Source organism: Cervus canadensis, chromosome 3, assembly GCF_019320065.1.
Source record: "Cervus canadensis isolate Bull #8, Minnesota chromosome 3, ASM1932006v1, whole genome shotgun sequence".
Classification (NCBI taxonomy): domain Eukaryota; kingdom Metazoa; phylum Chordata; class Mammalia; order Artiodactyla; family Cervidae; genus Cervus; species Cervus canadensis.
In genome coordinates this window covers 61,190,885-61,210,495 of record NC_057388.1, presented here as the reverse complement: position 1 = coordinate 61,210,495, position 19,611 = coordinate 61,190,885, and the positions used below count along the sequence as shown (strand labels likewise).

At 42.0% G+C, this 19,611-nt stretch overlaps 1 protein-coding gene across 1 annotated transcript in view; it reads left to right on the top strand.

Annotated features, from left to right (window-relative positions):
- ITPRID1 (ITPR interacting domain containing 1) overlaps positions 1-16,019 on the top strand; it is a 97,196-nt gene extending 81,177 nt beyond the window's left edge. The window contains exons 11-15 of the mRNA XM_043463262.1: positions 6,813-6,895; positions 7,493-8,788; positions 13,618-13,745; positions 14,738-14,849; positions 15,317-16,019. Of these exons, the coding sequence (XP_043319197.1) occupies positions 6,813-6,895; positions 7,493-8,788; positions 13,618-13,745; positions 14,738-14,849; positions 15,317-15,619 (1,922 nt within the window). The 3' untranslated portion in view covers positions 15,620-16,019. The remainder of the gene's footprint in view (positions 1-6,812; positions 6,896-7,492; positions 8,789-13,617; positions 13,746-14,737; positions 14,850-15,316) is intronic.
- The last annotated feature ends 3,592 nt before the right edge of the window (positions 16,020-19,611 follow it).

Here is a 19,611-nt window from a genome sequence, read left to right as displayed (position 1 = left end):
TTAGCCTTTAATAATGTTGAACTGATAAAATATTCTGAGGCTGAATCCCAGCTCATCAGAAAAGAACAGCATGGAATATTAGTGATGCTTACTTTTTAAATAAAAGAGAGAAAGAAGATTTGTATCAAGTACACCACGTGTGTATTACATCAATCACAACTATAAAATTAGATAACAAAATTATAAACAATAAGACCAAGTGCATATTTTATGAAATAGCTATAGATATAATAAATGTATCTAAGAAGGAAAAGATTCAAAGGTCATTAAAAGATTAATCATATGTAGAATAAAGAATCACAGAAAAATTTAGAGAAAGATGAATGGGCAACAATAGGCCAAAAATTACACTAATGCAAACCAAAAGAAAATGAAAATTCCAACATTATTATTATTAGAGTAGAATTCAAGTAGAAAAAAAGTATATACTAAAACTAACAAAATAAGGCTAAATCTATGAGAAGAGGCAGAAACTTAATCTTTCTTTAGAGACTACTCTTTAGAATGAAAATAAAGATTTATTTGACTGATGACATTAGAAAATAAGTAAGAAAAGGAAGTATTTCCATTAATCCAAGAAGTAGGAATTTTAAAATGTCAATAACTATTGTAGACATCAAAAGGTGTTAAAGAATTTCATCTTTTAAGATGCACCATGGTTAGTAGTTTTATGGCTGAGCACTTTTAAAAGTTTAAGGAAGTGATACTACCTAAACTTTCTAAGCTGATTAGAAAGCATAGAAAGAAAAAGAAAAAAGAGAAATCTATCTGGTTATTCTTTATACGAATGGCACAATTATGATACCAAAATCTGAAAAAGAAATTCATGTGCTTACAAACACACACATGAACAAACACACTCACACTCACAAATTATAAAGAATTTTTGATAAAGAAAAATTCACAGTACATTATGGAAAAGAAGCAAAATATATACTGTGTATGTTGTCATATATGTACATATTGTATATGTACATATTGTATATGTATATGATTATTACTTTATAAAACATATATATACATTTGAACTGTGATGTTGGAGGAGACTCTTTAGGGTCCCTTCAACTGCAAGGAGATCCAACCAGTCAATCCTAAAGGAAATCAGTCCTGAATATTCATTGGAAGGACTGATGCTGAAGCTGAAACTCCAATACTTCGGCCACCTGATGCGAAGAACTGACTCATTGGAAAAGATCCTGATGCTGTGAAAGATCGGAGGCACGAGGAGAGGGGGAACGACAAAGGATGAGATGGTTGGATGGCATTACTGAATCAATGGACATGGGTTTGAGCAAGTTCCAGGAGTTGGTGATGGACAGGGAAGCCTGCCATGCTACAGTCCACGGGATCGCAAAGAGTCGGACACGACTGAGTGACTGAACTGAACTGGTACATGTGCACAAACAAAATGTAATGGATTGAAATAGATACACATTACTTCCCTGAATGGTTAGATTAGATATAATTTTTATTTTCTTTTGTATGCTTTTTCACTTTCCAAATTTTTTCCATTATGTATTACTTGTATTCAGTTCAGTTCAGGCACTCAGTCTGCTTCTACAATGGTATTAAGCCAAAAAGATTATAAAGAATCAGCTCTTTTTACTGTAATGATAAAGGAAGGTTATTCTGACTGAATAACAAAGGAGAAATTGCTCAACGTGGAGCAACAAACAAAAAAACAGAAAAAAAAGGAGGAAGAGAGGGAGAGGGAACCGAGAACAGGGAAAAGGCAAAAGGAAAAGGAAGGATTCCCAGGTAGTAAGAAAGAGATTGAAACAAAAATGTCAGCAGGGTGCTAATGGAAGTTACCAAATCCTTAGGTATTGGGTTGGCCAAAGTGCGGGATTTCCATAACGTTTTATGGAAAACCTGTAACAAATGTTTTGGTCAACCCAATAAATCTTCATACGATAAAACTCTGCCTCCTGCCTTCTGGCATAGAAGGAAGAATTAAATCACTTCAAGTATATCTGCCACAATCACAAATATTCTCAGCCTTTGTTCATTCTAGACTCCAGTCAAGATAAATATAAACTCTGTGAAAGTGTTAGTCACTCAGTCGTGTCCAACTCTTTGTGACCCTATGAACTGTAGCCCACCAGGCTCCTCTGTCAATGGGATTTTCCTGTCAAGAGTACTGAAGTGGGTTGCCATTTCCTTCTCCAGGGTATCTTCCCGATCCAGGGATTGAATCTGGGTCTCCTGCATTGCTGGCAGATTCTTTACCATCTGAGCGGTACTTTTGTTGATGTGTCTTTGGAGTTTGTAGAGCAGTGTAGGATCCTGCAAGATCCAGTGAACATTCATTAAAAAGAAGAATGGAGCCTGCAATTGAGCACCCTCAGGCTCTGTCTCATGGCCTGTTCTCATCAGAACGTTAACACGGCCTTGGCCCACCGCAAGAGTGTGTTTCAAACCCATAGATATCACAGGGCTTTCAGAATGAAGGTCAAAATCATCCTTGACAGGATGGAACTGTGGTCCCAGATTAGCTAGGTCTAATTTTGTAAGAATACAAAATAGAGACTAATCTCAGTACAACTCAGCATTGCAAACACAGCTTCTGACTAGACTAACCTTAGGCTGTGTGTATGGAAATGAAATATCGAGAGGAGGGAAAGGCAGTCCTGCTCCCCTCTGTACTGGTCAGACCATGTCTCAGTCACTGAGTCTAGTTCTGGGTGCCCAGTTTTACAGCAAATATTTTTAAGTAAGTGCTTATTAAGAAGTACAAAACACAAATGGCCTGGAGACCCTGCCCTCTGAGGGCTGATTTAAGGGGTCTGAGGAGATTAAGGCGAGGGGAAAAGCCTATACATGAGAGCTGCTTTGAGGAAAATGGGTCAAGCACTCTCAGTATGACTCCACACAGTGAACTATGACCAACAAATGGAAAGTGCGAAAGTCGATTTGGCTCAATATAAAGAGGTGTTTTCTATAAGGTATGATACACTCTGACTATACAGGAGCAGGTCTCTGTCACCACAAGTGGGCAAGCACCAGCTAGATGGCCATCTATAAGGAATATGCTGGAAGGGACTCTTGCACTGAATGGTAGGTGGCACCACGCAGGCTTCCAACCTGGGGGACCGACTGGCCCATAGAGAGGTTTTGTTTGTTCTACAAGTGACTTTTTATAAATGCCTTTGAGAGACAAACACTCTGGAGTCCAAACCATCTACACTGCTCTCTCTTGTCTTGAATCTTGCTGCTTCACATACTTTTGTGAACTGCTCAGCTGCCACCGGCATTTGAGTTTGCATAATCTGAAAGGCACAGTCCAGTTTGAAGATAATTTGCCTCTGAGATGCAACTTCACCACAAAGCTGTCACGGAATTTTCTCCCATTGTGGAATGGAAGAGAAAAGAACTTGACAAAGAGATAGGTAAAGTAGAATAGATCTGTGAAGATGGGAACCCCAAGCAGCCTAAGGTTGAACCATTTCTTTTGCTCTGCACAATGAAGTGTGCATCACACCTTGAAAGTGAACGTGAAAGTGAAAGGCACTCAGTGGTGTCCGACTCTTTGTGACCCCATGGACTGAATGCTCCAGACCAGAATACTGGAGTGGGTAGCCTTTCCCTTCTCCAGGGGATCATACCAACGCAGGGATCGAACCGAGGTCTCCTGCATTCAGGCAGATTCTTTACTAGCTGAGCCACCTTAAAGGCTCCTTTCTCTCCCATCCCTTATTTATGTTTCAATCCCATAGGCTTCTTTCTTCCTGAGCCTCTAGGACTCAGAGTTTTTGTCACTAACTTGGCTCAGAAAAGCCGCCCCTTCTTGTTGACTGGAACTTCCCATGTGGCACTAGTGGTAAAGAACTCCCCTACAATGCAGCAGATGTAAGAGACACAGGTTTCATCCTTGGATCAGGACGATCTCCTGCATGAAGGCATGGCAACCCACTCCAGTGTTCTTGCCTGGAGAACCCCTGGACAGAGGAGCCTGGCGGGCTACAGTTCATAGGATTGCAAAGAGTTGGATGCGACTTAGCAAGCACTCATGTTGACTTATCTGCTTAAGCCATTCAGACACTCTTGTCAAACCCTGGCTCTTCTGTGCTGTGGTTGATGTAATGCTGCCACCTGGTGATTATTTGGACAAAGTGCCTGAGGCATCAGTCTCTCAGGCAGAAATGTTTCACACTCCTGAGTTGGTGAAGCAATCTTGCCCGGGCAGATTCTACCTAAATGGAAGGGTAACATCTTAACTCTGTGAGGACAGCTCTGTGCTGAATAAGATAATTTCTAATAAATATTAATAATGGAACTCATTAACGATATTTAATGATATTAGTAATGATTTAGCCAACTCATTGGAAAAGACCCTGATGCTGGGAAAGATTGAAGGCAAAAGGAGAAGGGGGCAACAGAGGATGAAATCATTAGATAGCATCACCAACTCAGTGGACATGAATCTGAGCAAACTCCAGAAGATAGTGGAGGACAGGGAAGCCTGGTGTGCTGCAGTCCATGTGGTCAAAGAGTCAGACACAACTGAATGACTGAACAACAGCAATGACTGAGTTGTGACAGAGACTATAATATCAAGATATGTCCTGCAGTAAAACCGTGTATATAATTACATCATCTTTTCCATGTCCATAAATTCTTCACATATATATTACTGGAGAGTATCCTCTTTGCAACCCTAGAAGCAACATTATCAACAAACTTACTTTTTCCCCCATGAGGAAACAGAAAGAGTAAGTGGCATATCCAAGACCACACTGCTAGTAAGTAGGAAAATCAGAATCTTAACCCAGTAGATCTGGATCTGAGTTTTTTAAAAACTGAGTTTTCTAGAGGACTCAGTTATGGGGGCAAATTAGATCTTTGTACATTGGAAGGAATTCAAGCCCCTCCCCATCCCCACCCCCAGCCCTATGGGACTGGCAGAGTGGGAGAATCAGCAGTCTAAGGGCATGACAAACCCACTATGGGGCTTGTGGTGGTTTGAAACAGGATCTACCCAGTAGAAGAGGATTTGAATAACAATAAGGGGGAAAGGACTGGTAGGGGTAAGAGATAAGGAATAAGTAAGTCAAGGCCCCAGTCTTGTGGAGTAAGAAAGAGCTATGACTCCCTGGGCTTATTAAGTGCATAGGGAAAATCCTATTGGAGATGATGAGGCTTCTAAAGTTCCACCTGTCTTGGCCTCAGTAGTTTCAGGAACTGGGTTGAGTCAGCCTGCTGGTGCAGGCACTAATTCCATTACTCTTGCCAGAGAGTAATGGACTATATTGTCTTCTAAGTCATGCCCTCCCTCATGTTACATACTAGGTGTAAGGGTTGGGGGGAGTGCTAAATGATATACATTTGTCTTTGTCTGTTTGCTTAATCATCCATTATAGCCATCCTGGACTAGGCAATTTCTCATTCTTTGTATCATGTAATTCCTACCACTCTAAGAGAATATTCAGAATTCACAAACCTAGTTTTGAGATGTTTATCATCAAGTTGCCAAAAAAGGGTGGGTTATAGGCAGATTTTTAGTCTTCCGAAGAAACTGAACTGTCAGTAAATTGAACCACATTTTCTTGTTGACTTGCTCAAAATGATTCAGGTGCATGTATTTGATCTCTAAAACACAAGATAAATAAGGCTCTATACTAGATAAAGGGGGCTTTCCTGGTGGCTCAGAGAGTAAACAATCTGCCTGCAATACAAGAGACGCAGGTTTGATCCCTGGGTCAGGAAGATCCCCTGGAGAAGGGAATGTCAGCCCACTCCAGTATTCTTACCTGGAGAACTCCATGGACAGAGGAGCCTGCTGGGCTACAATCCAAGGGGTTGCAAAGAGTTGGATGCGACTGAGCAAATAATACACACATTGGAGAGAACTATGCCCAATTCCACCATCACAGAGAAGTTCTAATTCACTTAAATCAGTTTCAGGGGTTATTTTTGCTTATTATGGGTGTTTGTGCTTTGCACAAATACAGTTAACTAAACATAACAGTTATATAAATATATCCCTTTTAGAGGAAATTACTCTCTGCTTTTTAGGGACCCTTCATATTTGCAGGCTTTTATTTTCATTTGGACCAGATTGCCTTGAACCTACCAGTATGTAGATGGATGGGCTCTAAACTATAATTCTGTTCTAGTGCTCTAATATATCATTTCATCCCAGAGTTATGAGAAAGGGAAAGAATGGCAACCATTTTATATGGAGCTTATATTCTAGAATAACAATTGCTTAGGCATTATCTGGAAAGCTTAAAGAATAATGATGTACCGGGAGTCCTTCACAAGTTGTGGCACAAATCTTGCACCAAAACAAATATAGCAAAAGTGAAAAGTTGCAGAGTCTGTTTTGGCCATTCTTCAGCAAGTTTCAACTATCCTGTTGAATATCTTTGGGTCTCCTAATGTTTAAATAGCATGGTGGAAGGGAGATGTAACATTCAGTCCTTTGAAATATACATACACAAATATATATATTTGGGTGTTTTTGTCTTGTCAGTGTGGCATTTAAGGCATATGCATTTCCTTCCGGGTTTTCTTCTCCTTAGTAAAGATGTATCTCACAATCAGATTGCTATTTAGTTTTAAGAGATGTTAGTTCCTCTTCGTTTCATGCTTTACTCCTTGTAACAGGAAACCAGTGACACAGTTTTACATGGACCCGCTGATGACTGAGGGAAAAATTCTTGAAAAATTCCCTCATTCCTTTATACTTCACACAGTGGACATCTCTTGAGGATCTATGGTGGGTCAGGCACAGAGAGGATTTGACCTCAGTCTGGGTGCCTGTCTGTTTTCACTTTCCTCACCGGAGGTCTCTTTACTCCTTTCTGCAGGAGCCGTGGTGAACAGAGCCAACAGCTTCCAATCTGACAGCAGCGGGTTCCTGGAGGAGCCGCCGGAGCCACCAGCCCTGCAGGTAGAGCGCCTCTTGAGGGCTGAAATAGGAATAGAAGGACTGACAAGATTAAAGTGTGTTACCACAGTTGAAAAGGCAACCAGTGCTTAGAAGACATGCGGCAGGCACCCATGGGACAGGGGAGAGTGGAGTCACCGTGGGCAAGTGCAGAGAACTCAGTGCGCTTTTCCTTTTTATTTTCTTTTGATTTTTCTGAAGAAAGTAACTGAGCCTCATTGAAAGAAGGTCCCAGGTAAAGGGCTTCCCAGGTGGCCCAGCGGTCAACCTGCCAATGCAGGAGACCCAGGTTTGATCCCTGGGTTGGGAAGATCCCCTGGAGAAAAGAATGGCAACCCACTCCAGTGTTCTTGCCTGGAAAATCCCATGGACAGAGGGGCCTGGTGGGCTACAGTCCTTGGGATCGCAAAGAGTCAGACACGACTGAGCAATTAAACAACAGCAAAGTAATAAACTCACATAAACCTGATTTTGTAATCCTTGTCTCATGATGCCTAAGTCAATGATAATGGGGAAGAAATGTAAAATGAAGCATTTCTTAAACCTAGTACCTCTCCCTCATTTCTGACTCATTTGCCTTTATTCCCATTTTTCCCACAGATAATCCCCTTGTCAAGCAGCCTGAGCCTTGCTGAGAATGGTTATGGAACGCCAAGGGCTCAGAGCCACAGCTTAGAGTTCTGTCAGCAAGAGTCAGATGAGTCTGATTCCAAGAGTATAGTGAGCACATCTTTTTCAAGTCAAGACTGGAGTGTCTTGGAAGAGAAAGCCTCAGCCTCTATGGTGGAGAAAGAGTCTCAGTCAGAGGGCATGGGGTCGACCCCAGAGCTGTGGAACCAAGATCTGGCCCTTGATAAGAGCATCCGTAGGGGAGAACTCCCAAGGAAAGGTGGCCATCTGCAGCAACACCCGCCCGTGCCCCAAACTGAATACGAGGCCACTGCAGGCACAGTTCCCTTCAAAGATGGTGGCTCTGTGGGTGTTATGATGACACACATCACAGATGCCAAGGATGGGCTTCTGTGGCCTGAGCGAGCTGGGGAAGTAAATGTGCACAACCACCCCTGTGAGTCTGTGAAATCACCCAGAACTGATCCTGCTCCAGACAAGTCCCCTCATGATGACTCAGAGGCCCCAAGAGGAACAGAAGGCAGCAAACTCTGTCGTTCGATCAACGGTGCCTTACTGATGCAAAACAGTGTCTCACAGCATGTCCCCAAGCCCAGGGAAGCCATGTCTTATACAGGGGACCTTGTTCAAGCTTCTGGAATGTCCATTCTCCATCTAGATAAGGTGGCTGGAGATAGTCCCCAAGGGAGACCAATGTGTAGAGCTTTGGGTCAAATACCACCTAGGGAAGAATCTGAGATGGGAGACCTTCCTCCAGATACTAACTTACATGCTGCTAGCTCCATGTCTGTGACAATCCAGCCGTCCTCCAAACTGGCATCACCTGCTCAGAATGCTGTGGTCTTGGGAACAGATTCTAGAGGAGCGATTTTAGAATGCACTGTGTGTGACCCTGTTACTGCAGCAGAACCAGTACTGGGGTCAGAAGCAAGACAGTTCAATGATGTTTCTGTTCAGACTGACACATGGGAGCCTCCACCCTGGCACTGCTGTTCGGCTCCAGGTAAAAAGGCCCCGCCCCTCACCAAATCTGTCTCTTTAGACACAGGCTTTCCCAGGAACTACCCAGGGACCATCTGCCAAGCTGTGCCCACCCACTGCTGTATCTGCTGTCGTCACCACCTCCACTGGCCCGCGGAGAGGCAAAGCCCCGGCTCTATGTCTTCAACTTGTTGGCATTGCTCATGCTTACATAATCATCTGGAAGCCCAGTTCACGAAGACTTTGAAAGTCCTTCAGGACACCACAGTGAGGGAGCTGTATTCTGTAAGTATTTGCCTCCACAAAGTGGGGAAGCAGACGCAGCAACAATACATACCTCAGGGAGGATGCTCAGCCTTCCTTTCTGAATGCGAGCTCTCAGGATATACCTTTCCATTGCAAATCATGAGTAATAGCTGTAGAGTGCTTTATCGTTTATAATATACTCTCGCAAGTGTCTTTTTTTTTAAAGGTAGCCATTGCCTTAGTTCTAAACTGCTCTGATTTAACGCCTGTAGAAATTTATTTGATATTGTCTTAAGCAGCAGGCACTGTCAATAATTTTTATTTATTTACTTATTTTTATTTATTATTTATTTTTGGCCATGTGGCTTGTGGGATTTTAGTTCTCGACCAGGGATAGAACCTGAGTTCCGTGCAGTGGAAGCATGGAGCTCTAACCATTGGACAACCAGGGAATTCCCACAAATTTCTTCTTATTTGATATTTCCAATCACCTTATGAAGGAAGGAAAGCAAATTTTATTATTAACCCCCATTTTACACTGGGATATAAAACGGTACATTCATAGGTAAGTTTCTAAGCATCCATGTATCTGTATCTCCTCTTCAGTTCAGTCTAACTGAAAATTCTCTTACATTCACTTACCTGTATAATCGTGAGGAAGACGTGTCATCTCTCTGAGCTTAGTTCCCATCTTATAAAATAGGGCGATTATTTCTGTCACTGACACAGCATTGATTTAGGATTAAATGAGAGGAAACTTGTAAGGCACTCAGCACAGTCAGACGCCCAGTGCCTGGCACATAGAAAGCCCTAAAAAATGCTAGTTGTGTGTGACTGTCAATTTTTGTTACTATTTTCTTATTGTTCAGGTCTTGAATATAGAGCTTCTCATGTCAAATAGAGGAACTTTTGGTCTACCTTTGCTAAGCTTGTTTAGAAGTGGACATTGAGGTTACTGAGAACTGAAGGACCCTCAGCCCTGTCCAGTCCCTGATAAATCAACAAGCATTTAGCAAGTCCTTCCAACGACCCCTGTTCAGCAGTTCTCAAGGTCAGAAATAATCTGGGCTGTCAAGGTTAGCCACTGATTTAAAAAATTATGAGTACGACACATGAAACTTTTTTCCCACAAGGTGGTAAAAAAGATAGCACATATAATGTAGGACTACAGCTGTTCAGGGGAGAGTGAAAGGCAACTATAGTTTACTGGGTTCCTGCTGTTTGGTGCCTTCTATATTACCTTCCCATTCTTTTAATTCCACAAATATTTACTGAGTGCTGTTCTAAGCATTTTATTTATGCCATGTCAAATAACCCTCATTTTCATCCTTACCATAAATTTGTATTGATTCCCTAGTATGTGTCAAGTCTTCCCTCTATCACAGATGAGAAATGAAGAACTGAGAGAGTTTAAGTAATTTTCCATCTTCCCCCACTACTGAGTGCTAAGTCCAGATTCAAATTAAGACTTAGCTGACACCAGATTCTTGGACAATACATTCCAAAGATGTGTCCAACTTTAAGATATGTCCATCTGTGTAAGTGAAATAGTAACATAAGAAAGTGATTGTTTGAAAGATACAGCAAATTATTACATGATCCTTCAACATATAAAAATCTGTATAAATGTAATATGAACATAGAAAGTGATTATATAAAATAATTTACTACGTTTCTTTCAGATTTCAAAACTCTCAGGTATTTATAATATTTTAAAATGAGTCATTAGTGAGGGCTGAACTAGTAAAAGAAGGTGCTGAGTTCAGTTCTAGGTATATTATTCTGAAGCTCAGTGGGAGCAAAGAACTAAGGGTAGCTGAGGTCCTTTGGAATAAAAAGACAAAGGTTCAAATTCTGAAGAATAGTAGGAGTCATTGTCATTGTCATCATCAATGTTAATGAGAGACTGTAAATGCTGTACAACAGTGATTTCCAATTGGAATAAATTTGCCTCCAGCCCTGGTGCCATTTGGCAATGATAGGAGACATATTTGGTTGTCATAACTGGGGTAGGTGCTACTTGAATTTCATGGGTGGAGGTCAGGGATGATGCTAAACATCCTGCAATACATAAGTCAATGTATTAAGTCAGCTCCTTAAAACAGAGAACCATCTGACCTAAAATGTCAATAATGTCAAAGTTTAAAAACTTAACCCTAAAGGAATAAACTGGACCATATAGTTCATGTAGGAAAATGTTAGAAATGAAAGATGGCTGGAGACAGTGATATATTAAGAGGCTATAAGGGAAAAATATTAAATCCTACAGTTAGATACTCCAGTTTCCATGGTAAAAACCAGATTGTTGATCTAACATATATTGAAATAATATTTTTTCCAATTAACATTTTTAAGATGTTTTACAGGAATATATCAATTAAATCATATTTAGCTTTCTATTTTGTTTCCAATAATAAAGTATGAAAATCAAAACTGTGTTTAAGATTTTGGAACAAAGGCACAGATAGAGTGTGCTCTTGTGGGTTACCTAAGATAATGGTTTGTTGATATGATTAAATCTTATAAATAAGTGAATTATTCACAATAATCTGTTAATTCAATAAATTTTTTTCAGACAAGAAAATTAGACATATACAGAATAAGAATTTTTGGTATTAGAAGATTCATCTATAAGGTTTATGATTTAGATGTAAAGAAAAAAGTCATATGAATTTTTTAAAGTAATATGAGCCAATTTTTAAAAGTAATATGAGCCACTGGAAGGACTGATGCTGAAGCTGAAGCTCCAATACTTTGGCCACCTAATGCAAAGGGCCGACTCATTGGCAAAGACCCTGTTGCTGGGAAAAACTGAGGGCAAGAGGTGAAGGGAGCAGCATAGGATGAGTTGGTTGGATGGTATCACCAACTCAGTGGACGTGAGTTTGAGCAAATTCCAGGAGATGGTGAAGGACAAGGATGCCTGGCGTGCTGCAGTCCATGGGGTCCAAAAGAGTTGGACATGACTGAGCAATTGAACAACAATGAGCCAATCAAACGTGAAGGGTCAATATTGTTGCTCTTACTGTTGAAATTAAAGTTTGTTTTAAGGCCCAGCTTGGGTCAGAGATTGGGGCTTCCCTGGTGGCTCAGATGGTAAAGAATCTGCCTGTAATTCAGGAAACTCAGGTTTGATACCTGGGTCAGGAAGATTTCCTGGAGAAGGGAATGGCAACCCACTCTAGTATTCTTGCCACTCTAATATTCTTGCCTGAAGAATTCCATGGCCATGGGGTTGCAAGGAGTCAGACATAACTGACACTTTCACTTTTGGGGGGAATCAGAGAGTAGACACTGCATTGTATTTGAATTAAAACCTAGTCTTTATGTTGGAAAAAAAGACTTCAAAACAGTTTCCCCCTTCTTGCCTAAAGAAAAGTGAAAAGTGTTAGTTGTTCTGTCTGGCTGTCTGTCCTTCGAATTCCCCAGGCAAGAGTACTGGAGTGGGTAGCCATTCTCTTCTCCAGGGGATCTTCCCTACCCAGGGATCAAACCCAGGGCTCCCATATGATTGGCAAATTCTTTACCATCTGAGCCACTTAAGGGTTCCTTTTTGTCTGAAACCAATTTTTGTCTGTTCTAGAGTGGAAATGCAGTTTCAGTGTTCCCAAATGACCAGGAGATGGCAGCATTTCAGAATCTCCCACATCACTGCCTTCACAGCGAACACTCACACCATCAATTGTTCCTAAATCCCACCCCCCACCCCCATGCCTTCCAATCACAAAGGTGATTGGATATCTAGGTGAAGCACAAAATTCTTTTATAATGTTCAGCCTACTTGAGCACCATAGTTCCATTGCCCTGTTTCTAGAACTCAGTCACCTTGTAAGAATTCGCTGCCTGATTGGCTCACTCCTAAGGGACAAATAACTTCATGTGACCAGCTACACTGTAGCTGACGAATTGACTGGGCTTGGTGGCTGCAAGAGGACATTCAAATAGGGAAACCAAGGCAACAGCCTAGTCATATAGAGCGTAAGGTTTAAACAGTGATTCACATCAGGAACGATGGGGATCAGAATTGGAAGGGCAGACAGTTCAATTCTAGATTCCAGTCCATGGAGGATGGGATGCCTAGTCTATGCCTGCCTCACTGTGAATGAGCTTGTGAACTGGTGGGGCTGATTCTGCAGATTTCAACCACCAGACACTGTGATTGAGCAGTTGTCGTTTAGTCGCTAAGTTGTGTCCAGATTTTTTGCAACCCCACGGACTGTAGCCCTCCAGGCTCCTCCGTCTATGGAATTTCCCAGGCAAGAATACTAGAGTGGGTTGCCATTTCCTTCTCCAGGAGATATTCCCAACCCAGGAATCAAACCCTCATATCCTGCATTGACAAGAGGATTCCTTACCAATGAGCCACTAGGAAAGCCTGTGGTTAAGCACAGCTAAGACTAGTAAAATGTATTCTAAGCAGACTCTCTAATCAAGCACATATCACCCAATAGATATGTTCAATATCACTGAGATTCAGAGTGAGGCAGAACTCGGCACCAAAGTAAAACAAGATTATACAAGACTCAACTTTTCTAAGCTCAAGCCTGCATTATGCTGGCCCTACCCCTCTGATCCTGTCTACATCCTTGCACCCCTATATTACCTAGGTTTCCAGACTGACTTCTTGTTCCTGGAACATAAGTTCTCCAAGGGCCATCCAATAGTCACCGCTCTCTTGTCCCAGGCACATATGTCTCTAGTTGCCTGAAAAAGCTGGTCTAGGCTTTTCCTGTTCTCTCCCCAGCACATTAGCAGCAGGGCTGCATTGCAAACAAGTAAGCCCAGGTGGGAAGGCAGCTGCCATTGCAGTGAACTCTTGCAGTGACTCAGAAAGCCCTCGCTTCCCAGCTCTTTCTAATTGTTTGCAGTGCACAGTCCATGAGATGGAAACAATGAAGACGGTGTGCCAGAGTTTCCGGGAGTATTTAGAAGAAATTGAGCAGCACCTCAGAGGACAACAGGCACTCCTTTCCAGGGACATGACAGGGGAGGAAAGGTAATCATCTAAGAGAGCCATAAAAGCAAGTACCAGCCCGCATACCTGGAGCAAGGAAAGGTAATCAGGGCAGGACAGATGTGCAGCAGGGAGCAGGGCTAATGAGAAACTGGCCAGTTTTTCCTTGCTTTCCTGTTCCAGGTCTCACTTTCTCAGTGGGAGTCTGTGAGAGCCATTTACTGGATAGCAACACTTAACTTTTCAAGGCCAGGGCTCCTTGAGGTCAGAAAATGGGCAGCTGCTGGGAAGAGGGGGCTAGCCAGCAGGGTATCTTTAATCATCGTGAATGGGGCTCTCACAAAAGCATTATTGGCGGTTGTTAGAGTTTTGAAAATCTGCACTGTTTTCATATAGATGAAAAGTATATGTCCCAAAAGTAGATTAGGTATTGCCTGGGGCTGGGGATAGGAATAGGGATTAACTTATAGCGGGGCATGAGGCTTCTTACTGGTGAAATGGAAGTGTTCCAAAATTGAATGATGGTGATAGTTACACACTTGGCAGATTTACTAGAAATCATTGAGTTATATTCTTAAAATAGGTAAACTTTTTGGTACATAGACCAGGTGTCACTAGCGGTAAAGAACCCACCTGCCAGTGCAAGAGACATAAGAGATGCAGGTTTGGACCCTGGTCTGGAAGATCCCCTGGAGGAGGGCATGGCAACCCACTCCAGTATTTTTGCCTGGAAAATCCCATGGACAAAGGAGCCTGGAGGGCTATAGTCCATGGGGTCACAAAGAGTCAGACACGACTGAAGCAACTTAGCACACACGTATATGGTACATTAATTATTCTGCAACAGAGTTGTTTAAAAAAGAAAGAAAACTTGCCCTAATAATAAACCCATGCATGCAACTGAGACAAATAAAGACGGTGACTCTCTCTTTTAAGATGTGTCAAAGGTATGACCTACATTTTGAGAGGGACCATGGAAGACTGTACCTGGAGGTGACTGTGAAATCTGGTTATTTTCTATTATTTACCCACAGGGAGGAGGCTGAGCAATTGCAGACTTTACGGGAAGCCCTGCGGCAAGAGGTGGAGGAGCTGGAGTTTCAACTGGGAGACCGGGCTCAGCAAATCCGAGAAGGGATGCTATTGGTACAGGCCATGGGGTGTGGGGTTTACTAGGTCCCACCCACTGTAGCAGGGGTGCATTAAATGATAAACCTGCTTGTACAGTCATTCCAGATTCTAAGATTAGATGCCAACACCTTGATTTTAAGTATAAAGAAATAGAAGCCCAGAGAAGCACGTTGCCTTGCTCAGGGCCACACAGCTGGCTGGCTGTGATTCAGGACCAGAACCCAGGTCAGCTAGCCTCCATGCCAATCTTTTCCTCTGCCCTGTAAGCAATAGATAAGTGTTAGTGGCCCATTTCCCAAATGAGAATAAGAAAGTGTTTTTTACCTCATGTGGGCTAAGTCATTGCTGAAATCTGTTGCCATCACACTGAACCCACCCTAGAGAATTCACCAAACATCAATGCCTTTCCCACCAATCTGAGTTAGCCACTTCATGTAAATAGGGGAAGTGGTCCACACATTTTGTTCTTGTTTTCTTTTTAGGAGCTTGAGCTTCTCACAGGGGAACCACCTGAAAACGACACAAATCTACATCGATATAACTGGACAGGAGAAAAGAGTGGCCGGACTCCATGTGCTAAGATCCACTCTGCCGTGCATCCCGGGGCTGCCCTTCCTCCTGGTGATGGCCAGCAGCCTCCCTGCTCAGGGTCCCATTTAGCTACCTTTACTCCACACATCTTGGGGAGCAGTACCAGGATGTCTCCGCCATCGTGGGCAGAATTAGATCCAGGCCCTCCATCAAATTGTCCTGTTGGAGAAGAGGATACAGATGTCTTCCTCTAGGTCGGAGCAGGTTTGATGACCTTCCTACAAAATGTAAAAGCACATGCTAGCCAGAGCAAGCATATCTAAATTTTCCCTACGGAGAAATACCTATCAATCCTTCATCAGCTGTTTTTTTAATATTCTACTCTATGGTTAAACCTGGGAGGAATATGTTAATATTCATTTGATATAGGATAAGTGAGCACCTACTATGTGCCTAGCGTAGAGTGCAGCAGCCAAGATAGATAGATACATACCTCAAGGTGTATGTGGTGTCCAGTCTTTGCCCTGCTGAAACTTAGAGTATGCTGGGGGAGACAGAATGTAAACATATACATAGGTATGAATTTGAAAACTGTGAACGTGCTTTGAAGGAAATATATTAACAGGGTTTCATGAAAAAGAGTGTACCAGGGAGTCTGAGTTAACATCAACATATCAGGAGGTTCTGCTTGAATGAATGACAACAGCAAGAGGAAAGAAAATCCAGGTCTCAGAGGTACCAGACTGCCCTAAAGCCTTGAGTCAGTCAGCGAGCGAGGCTTATTGAGGAGACATCCCCCAGGTGTCAGTACCTCCTCTTGTGCTAGAGACAGAGCTATAAACAAGACACAATTTCTACTCACAAAGAATTGGAGGAGGAGGGAGAGGCAGCAATCACACCAACAAACCAGTAAATAAGATAGTGTCAGGTCTGCGCCATGGTGAAGACTCTATGATGATATTGTAGAAGATGATGTGAGAGGAATAATGTGCCTCATACACCAGAGCAGTCGGCCTGGCTAAGGGGAAGCTATATGGACGAGACCTGAATGGTGAGGATGAGGAAGCCATGTGAAATCCTGGGGAAAGAAAGTTTAAAGCAGAAGGAATGAAAAGTTTAAAGGCTCCGGGACAGAGACCGCCTTCATTGTTGAGTGAAGGAATGACAGGGAAGTGGAGGGAGGAGAAGTCTGATAGGTGGCCTTCAGAACGACAGTAGGCTGGCGTCTGAGAGCCCAAGTTTTTTCCTAGTGTGACGGAAGGCCAAGGGGGGGTTTAAGAAGGGTTGTCATATGATCTGACTGACATTTACAGTTCACCCTAACAGCCTTGTGAAGAAGGCACCGTTGGAGACTCACCACTGGGCAGAGTTCCCAGTTAGAATAGAGCTCCCAGTTAGAAGGCAGCTGGTGTCACCCCCCAAGGGGAGAAGCAAAGCTGTCAAGTTGCTTCCATCCAGCTGGGGAGGCTTGTGAGCCCCCTGCCCCCCGCCACCCCAGGGAAAGGCAGGGAGTGTATATGCTGGCAGTCTCTCGGTGCAGCCGGACAATCTAAGGAGGGGAAATGCATGAAGAATGGAACCGCCAGAAAAAACTTCACGGAAAAGAAACACCTTGAGGGAAGTTCATCATTTATATAAGATGGGCAAGTGCAAGGACACGAAGAAGTTATTTCATTGGAAACTATCTATTACTACTCCCTAACTCATAGCCCATTTCCATTCTTCATCCCCCTGTGTTTTGAAAACCCTTTGGCTTTAGTGAAGCCTTTCTACCCTTCCGGCCACCCTGCAGTTTCCTCTGTTGACTATACTTCCTCAGAGCGTGGACATCCCCCTTCCATCCTCAATTGTCTTCTTTGTCTGTCTCCATACTTCATCTTTCTCAATATACACACTCACTCTAGCAACCCAGTCCCCAGCTCTCTCCAGAATTCCTCTCCAGCACTGTCTACACTCCACAGATGGTTTCATCTGGAAGAACCATCTCCATGTCTCACTTAGTATCAATCTTTTTGCATCTGTGTGATACACAGCACCCCATGCCAAGAGCTTACGTCACAATCTCTTATTCTCAAAAGCAGCCCACGGCAAAACTGCTCATTAGACATGGAAAAATACTTTTTCTGAGAATCTATATTAAAGCTAAAAACTCTATTTTGGAGTTTGGAGTATTGACAAAGCTCAGACATGTTTTTGACCTGAGTCAAAACATGAAACAGGTGGAAATGATACTTGGTGGTTGTGAGTTTATACAATCAAACTGCATAAAAGGGACTGTCCCTATAAGTTGCCATATAAAAATAGAAGTCTTTTACCTGTGACAAGACAGACTTTCCCTCTTTGGAATCTCTCAGGGCTAAGGGAAGCATTCCCCATGTGAATGAGGAGGAGGCTCAGATATGGAGAGAATGATCTATACAGGTACACGCCGAGTCCTGCACTGTATTACTAATGAAAAGCACCTGCACACTGGGATTAAGGGGTCAAGCTCTAACTTTTTTTTTTTCCAAGCTCTAACTTTAAATCGAGATGCTTAAATCCAGCTCCACTATCGGTGTCGGATAAACTGCTTACCCTGAGTGCCTTCATCTGTACACTATTAGAGTTAATGCACGTTGAGTCCTTTAGAGCAAGCCTGCAATATTGTTCCCATATGATTCCATTCAGAGTATGGCTCAGTGTGATTACTATGATGATGAGAATAAGAGTAGAGCCAATTTTTGAATATCTACTTACGTGCAAGGTACTGGGCTAAGCACTTTATGTGCATTGTCACCTATCTTCACCACAATCCTGAGAGGCAAGACTTAATACACACACACGCATACATGTGTACACACATACTCAAAAAAACTATGAATTGTCTAAGTTCTGACAACTAGGAAGGAATTGAGTTGACTCTCTGATTCCCTGTTTTGCCAGTGGTTCAACATTATGGCTCTACCAAGCCATAGGGCTTGTGTGGAGCCTACAGGTGTATCCACATCAACCAAGTAGCCCTGCTTCTGTCTGTGATATTTACTTAGCTTTAGCAGAGATTTTCCTTTAAAAAAAAAATCTCATTCTGTATAAAAGTTTGAAAACACAGCACTATGTTAATGGCATATGACTCTTCTAGTCAAACACAGGTTCTGAGCTGCTTTCTTGCAAAGTGATGACTTCCTCCACAAAGACTCCTTGGGAACCTACCATCCTAGCAACTCTTGGCTTACTATGGCTTGTCCCATTGCCAAGAATAATGACAAGAGTTCCTTTGCAGTCCCTGAATGATTTTCTGGGAAATCTCATTGTTCTGTCTTCAAGTTCCAAGATCCTTCATTCTCTTTTCTATAAAGTTAAACCTATCCAATATGTGGAAATCCAGGCCACATATTTGAAATCAGAAATCATTGCAGTAAATATTTGTACAAAGTGAAAACATAGAAAATCTTTTAATTATAAAACCCAAACTAGGGTTGGAATGATTCCATTTCAATGAAAAAGAAAAAAAAAAATTTAAGAAACCACACTGCCTGATCATTTTCAAATTTAGAAATTGGCAGGGGAACAATTTAACTTCTTTTACATGGAAGGACAGGGGTCCTTTCCTGTATTAATTTCCTTCCATCTAGATTCCATTTCAATATTCAAAGCAAAGATTTGAATAGAGAAAACTGAGTTAGAAACAATAATTGGAAAACCAGGTCACATATTTTCCTTTGTTTTGTTATGCATGAGTAAAGACCCAGGTTACACCATGAAGACAAAAGATAAAACCTTGAAGGTTGCTCTGAACCTCAGCACATGCATAGGCTATGTAGATTTGTATAAGGAAATCTTCCCTTCAGTCCACAGAAAAGCATGCTCACAAAATCCCATTAGATTTTCTTTAACAGATATTCTTTTAAATGTGCGTTTTTGTCTGCAGGGCCAAGAGTTACCTTATCTTCAAAAATAATTTTGCTAAAATGGAAAAAATAAAATCAGAAGACTTCCTAATGACTTGAAAACCTAGTCTACCTATTTCTTTGTTGAGAAATAATTTCTGATGTATAATACAGGTCATAAAATAGGATATTTGTACATAGATTAAAGGATAAAAGTTTTCTGTGTGGGAGGACAGAAATTTAAAAATGTTTTGTTGTGAAGTGATGTATCGCATATCTAATTTCAGATTTTAATGCAAACAGCAAAGAACAGTCACAATTTGCAAAGATTATAGGTTATTTGAAATGATGTCAAACTGTCTTTCTTGCAAATGAGATAA